An 8,730-nucleotide genomic window follows, 5' to 3' on the forward strand; every position below is an offset into this window, starting at 1 on the left:
TAATTCTAAATTTTCATTATAATTCGATAATGAATACAATATTTCCCAAATATATAGAGAAAAGTAAGGATGAAAAACTCTTTGACCCTAAACACACACTGATTAATTCCTCATATAACAAACACTTTCTAGAAGAGAATACATTGCACTTACTGGTGGAAAATGGAGAATGGACGCTTATACAAGACATCGAAACAACACAAAATAAAAGAAACATTTAGCCTTGGATATATAAAGGATTAACATATCTATATGACTATGACATACATTCCAATTTTCATCTACCCAAGTGTTCAATGACATAAACATAATTGAAAATCAATGCATTAAAATAAAAGTGAAAGATTTTAAAGCAATATATAACAAAAGATATATATATAGTTCTTAATCAAGTCAAATTTTCTCCGTCAAGCTAGAAATGAATTGATCAATGTTCTGCATGGAACTGCCACCTTTTCCAAGTGCTTTCAACCCAAGTTGTTTCCATTTCAAAGCATTTTCTTTGAACTCTGAGGCCCCATCTCCCTCCATCACTCTTCTTATACAACCTTTGATCTCTTCTTTCCTCACAATCCCATCCTCGCCCACCTTCACTCTCACTCCCACCTTCCACACATCCTCCACGTACTTGGCGTTGTTCGGCTGATCGGTCCACTGTGGCATCCCCACCATTGGCACGCCCAAACACAGAGCTTCCAGCGTTGAGTTCCACCTGCAGTGTGCGAAGAAGCATCCAACTGCTTCATGTGAAAGCACTTCTAGTTGGGAGCTCCAATGCAATATTAGCCCCTTTTCTGGCGCAAAGGAGGTAGGGAGTTTTGCCTTCTCTGATTCCCTAATCACCCAGATGAAGTAGTGGTTACTTTCAAGTAATCCACTAGCCAACTCTGCCATTTGTGTTATGTTTAGGTTGGCCATGCTGCCGAATGACACGTAAACAACATAGCCTTTTGGTTTGGTATCAAGCCACATTCTTGTTAAAGATGCCTCCTCTGGATCGATTTTGAAGAGATCTAACTTGTATTTCTTGTCATCTATGACATGGCTGTCTACGTAGAAAGATGGAATCGTTGGTTCTATCGTTAGTGTTGGACCAATTTTTGATAGTTCATCTGCTTCCTGTGATATTTGGATCTGAATACAAAGTAATTAAATATCATTCATTCAAGTTTTCAACCACATAATCATTAAATGGTAAATATTGTTTGTTCTTGAAAAAGAGATGGTCCATATTTTGCTCTTGTTATATATCAAATAACTGTTTGACAGTCTTCAACTTTTCAAAATTTCCTAGAAAAACTCAATATTTTTTTTGACGATTTTTTCTCGATCCATTGGAAAAGCATCCTCTCCTAATGGTTGTTCGGCTGTCGAGAGAAGCTAAATTTCATTTGGTTCCATGGATTAAAAAACGTAACTTTAAGGGTCGTCTTTCCTAACACCAAAGCTTTTAAAAAATTGTTGAGCTATGTATGGTAATGTTTGCTTTAATAAGTCTTCCCCTTAGTTCGACAAAATAATGGTATTGATTGTTTCCCTATATAAGATTATTTTTCACTTTCCGCTAAGTTAAATATTGATATTTTTATGTTTTCAAATATAAGAAGATGAACCTAAATATTTTTAAATATAGTAAAGCAAAGTGTCACTATACTGATAGACGATATCCATTTAATAAGTGTCTATATGTGTTTACTAGTGATAGACGACATCGACCATTTTGTTAGGTTTAAAATTGCTTTCAGCAGCTATTTCTCTTTCCTAATATCTATTACTAGTTTGAGTCTCTGAGAGTTCATTTTCGAAAACACACTAAAATATTTATTTTCTTTCATGGAAATTTTATTGTTTGTTACTTTTCAATTTAACTAATTTTGATATGAAAATTATTTGTGAGGGATTCGAAAGTATAATTTTAACATATTTATATCAGTTTTTTTTTTAAATGGAGAGGTTTTCTAGACTAAAATATTGCAAAATTAGAAAATGTATCCGTTTGCATCATATGAAGTGTTTAATTTGAAAATTAAGTCATTTTGAAAAAAAAAATTAGAATATTAATGTTTGTTTAGAGTGATTTTAAACTGTTTTTGTAAAAAGAATTTAAATAAAAATGATTTTTTTTTTTTTTTTTGTAAACAAGTTAATATTAAGAAACTAAATTGTTATGGGAAAAGTATCTTTTCTATCCTTAGAAAAGGACGTGTGGGCAATGGATGATTTAGTGGGGGTGGAAGAAGAGACCACGATGTCGAGGGAAGAAATGAAAATAGAGGGAGAGAGAGAGAGAAGAAAAACAAAGAACCTTTGGCTCAAATTCGTAGATAGAATTAACAAGAATCCAATCCACTTCCTTTGTGTTGGACCACTGATTCAACACCAACTCGAAGTAATTCGGGTAACACTCCGGCGTCGAGATGAAAGACGGCATCTCCTCCACCCGAAGCGGCGGCAGCCCAGCCACAGAATCCTCCTGATCCAAAATGGGAAGACTCAACAACCCCTCATGAAAACAGTAATAAATCAAGTTGACCGAGCAAGGCTGCGTGAAGAACGACGCTGCCATAATGCCGAAGTCCTTAACGACATCTAGAGCCCAAGGCATGAAGGAGTCGTACACGACTCCGTGTATTGGACGGCTGGAGCCTTGGCGACGGTGGATTAGGTCAGTCAAGGTTCTTGCACCGATTGTCTGGATTCGAACAAGATATTCGTCGATGCTGTTGGCTTCAGCGAACCCGCCTTCGTCGAAGCCATCGGAGATGGTGTCCCAATCGAAGAAGACATTGGTGGAGGGTTTGAAGGTGTTGAAGATGAAGGTGGTGACGGCTACTGTGACGTCAAGTCCTTTTGAGGGATAAGAACTTAGAGAATTGGATTAAAGGGTTTAAATGGCCTTGAGTTGGATATGGAATTACCAATACATGAGGTTTCTTTCCTCTCTCCATCTCTCTTTATCTAAGCTTTTTTTTTCTCTCCTTTTTGCCAGCTTTTTTGAAGTTTCTATTCTTATAACTTAAAACTCTGTCTTTTCATGTTATTGTCTAGTTTGGAAGTGAGTCACATGGAGATGGAGAGAGATCAGTCGAGTTTAAATAGATATTTCTCAGTTTTGATGACCTTATATCAGGAAATTTAATAACAATAATATACGTGAATTTGAAAGAAATATTGGAAAAAAGTAAAGTTAAATTAGACTAATAATATGTGAATTACTCATGTCATTATCGTTTAAGAAATAATTAACTTGATCATTAACTTTATTGCTTTGTCTCGACTTGTTAAACGTATGCATTTGTCCCACCTGTGAATTTGAGAATTGGATTATTATAATTATTCATAATGTTGACACATTTACCTTACTATCTTGTGTCATTGTAGCCTTTGTTTAAGATTTCAAATGTTGAATATTCAAAGAAATTTCACTGTACCACTCAACAATTTTCAACATTTTATTAGAAGGCCAGCAACATTTCACTTATTTAGTCCTTGTTATATTATATGTAATCACACGATGTGAATTAAGGAAATTAATGTCATTGTAAATAATTCTCATCATTCGTATATATACAATGTTAAAATATATTTAATAACGATTTTGATCAATTGCCATCATTAAAGATAATTCGTTATCGTACCTTACAATCACACATATCACACATGAGAGTAGTTTATCCATCATCATACGTATACGATGTTGATTTAAAACAAATTACTGTGTTAAAATTACTAAAATTGTTGTAGTGTGTTTGGTTTAATTCACTAAAAATAGAGAGAATACGTAGGATGAATACATGCCGTAAAGAAATCATAGGGAAAGTTTTGGGGATGTTTATGAATGCAAAGAGATTAACAATCTTGAGTAGCCAAATAATTCATTTGAATTCCCAGTTCTAAACTTTTAATTATCTTCTCCAAAGGTGGGGAACGACTCATTTTTCTTCTCTTACGTGTCATTCCAAGTTTAATATAATTGGATTGAACAAAGCTTCAAAGGATGATTTGGAGACCGATATGGATAGATATCAAGAAATCACAGATTGAAGAGAAGGCCTAGAAAGCAACTATTATTGGCAGGGATTATATTATTAATGGTAATATTTTATTTGAAAGAATACAAAAAAAGAAGAAAAAAAAGAAAAAGAAAAGGACAAAATTTTTTTACTTTCTCTTCCCCCTCCCAACTATTTAAGAAAAAAAGGAAGAAAGAAAGATCGTGTACATGGATTCTATTGATAATGATACTTTCCTACCACTAATAGACTACATGTATACTCATTGAATCTTAGTATTTTTGATAAATGGAACTACTTCAATTACGTTATCCTAGGTGAACCTCACGATAGTAATAAGAATAAATCTAATTAAACAATTAGTTAACAACAAAAAAAAAAAAAAAACTAAACAAATTTGGCTTGGAAAGATTGATCAAAGATCAAGAAGAAATGAGAACTTGTTCTTAACTTCAAAATTTCGAACTCTCCACAATTTAATTGATCAAACTAGATTGAAAGTCCTAAGTATGCATTTTAATACAAGAATACAAAGGAAAGCATAAAGCTTTAGAGAAACACTCTATGAAAAATTTCCATTCAAATTCAAGTTGTTGTTCAAAATCTGGAAACTACAACCCTATTTATATTAATTTCAAATGTTATATGAAATGACACAATATTTTATTTTATACCCTTTCAACTACCATATTAAATGAAAGTCCGTACCATTAATTAAATATATATTAAAGATGTGAATGAATCTAAAAATGCGTTAAATATGTGAACATGAATATGAATTTCTAGATTCATTATGATCCTTGGATATCCAAGTGACTCTTGAAGTTTCAGCTCGTCATTAAAAGCAGAAAATTTAGCTTGAAAGGGTTACTTGTTCTATGCTTTAGCTAATCAATGTCAATTATTTGCTTATCAGTTTTTTTCCCTTTTTTAAGCTCCTAGCTTTCAAGTTGAAAGGTAAGAGAAAGAAGTTTTCTTTCTCAACATATATAGTATGGATTCTTAATACAAGAATTATGGAAATACAATAAAACCTTTTACCTTTAATACTAAAGATTATTCATCACCCGTTGATATATACTACGATCGAACAATTTTATTTTTATACGATGAAAAGATAAAAGAACATGTCAAATAGGTACATCTTAACAAAAAGAAAAAGAAAAGAAAAAAAAAAAACAAAAACAAAAGCAAGTTTCATAATTGGGAGATGGAGTTGTGCAAATAATTTGGCCATAACGTGACCTAGTAAGTAAGTGCTATTCCACATGGAAAGAATATCAAAATGCTTAAAAAATATAAAGCTATTTATTAAATATAAGACAACAGCTTTAAAGTTGAAGCCCCTTAGTAACTTCATTTAAATAACAAAGATTTAGCAAAAAAAAAAAAAAACATTACACAAATATGCATAATAAAGTTTGGTTTACAAAACTAAGCATAAGAAAATAGAAGTAGCAATCCCCAAACATATAATAATAGTTAAGCTAATTAAGGTTTTTAAACACTTGGTATAATCTTGTCCCTCAAACCAGAAATGAATTCATCAATATGCTTTGATGAACTCCCACCTTCCCTAAGTGCTCCCAAACCAAGTTGTTTCCATTTCAAAGCATTTTGTTTGAACTCAATTGCTCTCTCTCCTTCCATTACTGCTTTTACACAAGCTTTGATCTCATCCTTTCCTACAATCCCATCCTCACCTACCTTCACTCTCACTCCCACCTTCCACACATCCGCCACGTACTTCCCGGTTGTCGGTTGGTCCGTCCACTGCGGCATTGCCACCATCGGCACGCCCAAACACAACGACTCTAATGTCGAGTTCCAACCACTATGTGTGAAGAAACTTCCGATCGCTTCGTTTGAAAGTACTTCTAATTGGGAGCTCCATCTCAAAACTAATCCTTTTTCCGGTGCAAACCCTTTTGGAAGTTTCTCCTCTTCCGAAGCCCTAACCACCCAAATGAAGTAGTAGTTGCTTTCAACTAATCCAGCTGCTAGTTCAGCCATTTGAGTTGTGTTTAGTTTGGCCATACTACCGAATGACACGTAAATGACTGAACCTTTTGGTTTGGTCTTGAGCCATTCTCTTGTTGACGATGCCTCCTTTGGCTCGATTTTGAATAGATCGAGCTCGTATTTCTTGTCGTTTTCGTAGGATTTGTCTATGTAGTAAGATGGAATGGTTGGTCCGATTGTCAACAATGTTGGACCAATTTTGGCCATTGCATCTGTTTCCTGTAATAATTTAAGACGAAGGGAATATATATATTGAGCACTGTCCTTTTATTAAATAATAGTATAATATTACTGAATTTTGGAAGTTTGAATTATTTATGTTCAAATTTAAAATAAAAGTATAAAATTATTTGAAATACCTTTAAAAAAATTAGAGATTAAAATAAGTACGTATTTTGGAAATTCAGAAACTAAATAGGTTTATTCTTAATCGTAAACCTAAAACCAATCATATTCATTTTTAAAACTTATGAACTAAACGACCCATGTATTCATCGATACTAAAAGAATAATTTTTCCAAAATATAAATACTATGGTTCCAAATTGCAATGATTAAAAACATATAATAATTTCTTTTTTTAGTTATCATTTTCTTAATACTATACTTTAAAATTTGTTCAATTTTAAATTTTATATTTTTAATTGTCTAATTTTAATCCATTGTCTTTTTAAGGAACCTACAAAAAATCAATCACCAAAACTAGTTATTGATTTTCTAAAAAGAAAAAAACTTTTGTTGTATGGTGACACTTTGGCTATAAATTTTGAAAACATATTTGTAACTATTATCTTCTTTTTCTTTTTTTAAATATATTTATTGAAATGTACTGACATAGAATAAAAAAATCACTGATCATGAAATTATTAATATAAACGTGATGTGAATTGAGCTATACTTAAATCTATATTACATTTTCTTTAAATTACAAAAATCACCCTTTTAAGTAATTTACATTAGAATTTAAAATACCTCAAATTGCAATTTGACCATTACCTTTTCCAAAGGGCTTAAAAAACAACATAAATATATTGGACAAAAATGCACTTATCACAAAGCTGTGTTGCCCTGACTTGAAACAAAAATGGAAATCTTTTCAAATATCAATACACCCATTCCCATGTCCAACCCCCAATGAATCTCTATTTTCATACTCCATTGGAAATATATTAAAGAAAAATTATTAGTTTTTATGAAAATAAATAAATATAATATAGTTAAAAAGTATAAAAGAATTATTTATTTTTCATTCAATCTTGGATTATAGTTCAAAAATGAATGTATAATAAAAAAGATATGATGAGAAAGAGAGAGAGAGAGGATATAGTACCAAAGGTTCAAACTCATGGATAGAGTTGACGAGAATATAATCGGCTCCCTCGATATTTGGCATCTGATTCAACAACAAGTAAAGATACTGAGGGTAAGATTCCGGAACATAAATAAACGAAGGCATATCCGGTGGCATTAGCGGAGGGAGGCTCGGAAGGCAGACGGGATACGAATCCTTTGGGACCGGCAATCTAACCAAACCTCTATCTACGTAGTAGTAAATGAGGTTGACAGAACAAGGCATAGTAAAGAACGTAGCGGCTGTAAGGTTGAAGCTTTTCGCAATATCGAGAGCCCAAGGCATTAAGGCATCATACACGACAGCATCGATCGGGTGGCCAAGATCTTGGTGGCGCTTAATGAGCTCCGTCAAGGTCTTGGAGCCTGCCTTCTTCATTGTCTCGAGGTAGTCTTCAATGCTGGTGGCTGCGGAGAAGCCACCTTCATCGAAGCCATCGGAAATGGTGTCCCATTGAATAGTATTGGAGGCATCGGATTTAGGGTTGAATGTGTTGAAGATGAACTTGGTTACCGCGACTGTGGTGTCTACTCCTTTGGAGGATAAAGACTTGCAAAATTGGAGCATTGGGTTGACATGACCTTGAGTTGGGTATGTCAATACAAGCACATGGAGATTCTTATTACCTTCTAAACCCATTTGTGGGATTTCTTTTCCAAGAGATACTTTCTCAGTTACCTGTTTGAAGTGTGAGTACTCACTTTTGTTGATCATATTGTTAAACTATATATAGAGTTCTTATTATTGAATACCTACCTACCACACATACCAAGTTGTTAATTAGACTAAATATTTTACTTAGTTTCCAACACAAACGTCACGTTTCAGAAGTACTATTTAATTATATGTATGTGTCTAGGTTTGCGTGATTGCTTTTGATTTTATTTTCACTGACAATTTATATTTGTTTTTTTTCCGAATTTTATAAAGCAATTGAAAATCTCGATAGAATTAAAAAGAGAAAGATAAGTTATTGAAAACTATGCTTTTGTTTGTTTGTTTGCTAACTCATTGTTAGACATAATGTGTATTGTGTTTTAGTTTGTTTTTGAAAATTAATTTCTAAAAAATAATAGTATGTTCGGTAATTTTATTATTATTATTATTTTTTGTTTTTAATATTACGAAGAAAAATTGAAAATGAAAAAAAAAAAAAAAAGTTAAAAACACATTTCGTTTTTGAAAAAAAATTAATTATCAAAGATTTGTGATTTTTTTTAATAAATAAAATTTTAGAAAACAAAAGAAAAAGAATTAAAATGGTTATCAAACCAATCATGAATATGAATATTCACTTGGTCTTTTACTTTTAGGTTTTGAAAATTAAATTATTTATTAACATACT

General features: G+C 32.3%; 2 protein-coding genes across 2 annotated transcripts; both read right to left on the reverse strand.

Moving 5' to 3' along the window:
• LOC103495469 (UDP-glycosyltransferase 74F2-like) lies at positions 1–3,195 on the reverse strand. The gene is made up of 2 exons (XM_051084362.1): positions 2,306–3,195; positions 1–1,134 (listed from the first exon to the last, which is right to left on the reverse strand). Exons 1-2 carry the CDS (start codon positions 2,603–2,605, stop codon positions 394–396), a joined length of 1,041 nt encoding a protein of 346 aa, XP_050940319.1. The 5' UTR covers positions 2,606–3,195; the 3' UTR covers positions 1–393.
• A 2,104-nt stretch (positions 3,196–5,299) lies between these two features.
• LOC103495476 (UDP-glycosyltransferase 74F2-like) lies at positions 5,300–8,133 on the reverse strand. Its single transcript, XM_008457051.3, has 2 exons — positions 7,365–8,133; positions 5,300–6,254 (listed from the first exon to the last, which is right to left on the reverse strand). Exons 1-2 carry the CDS (start codon positions 8,097–8,099, stop codon positions 5,514–5,516), a joined length of 1,476 nt encoding a protein of 491 aa, XP_008455273.2. The 5' UTR covers positions 8,100–8,133; the 3' UTR covers positions 5,300–5,513.
• Positions 8,134–8,730: the final 597 nt, after the last annotated feature.

Source organism: Cucumis melo, chromosome 1 (genome assembly GCF_025177605.1).
Source record: "Cucumis melo cultivar AY chromosome 1, USDA_Cmelo_AY_1.0, whole genome shotgun sequence".
NCBI classification, from domain to species: domain Eukaryota; kingdom Viridiplantae; phylum Streptophyta; class Magnoliopsida; order Cucurbitales; family Cucurbitaceae; genus Cucumis; species Cucumis melo.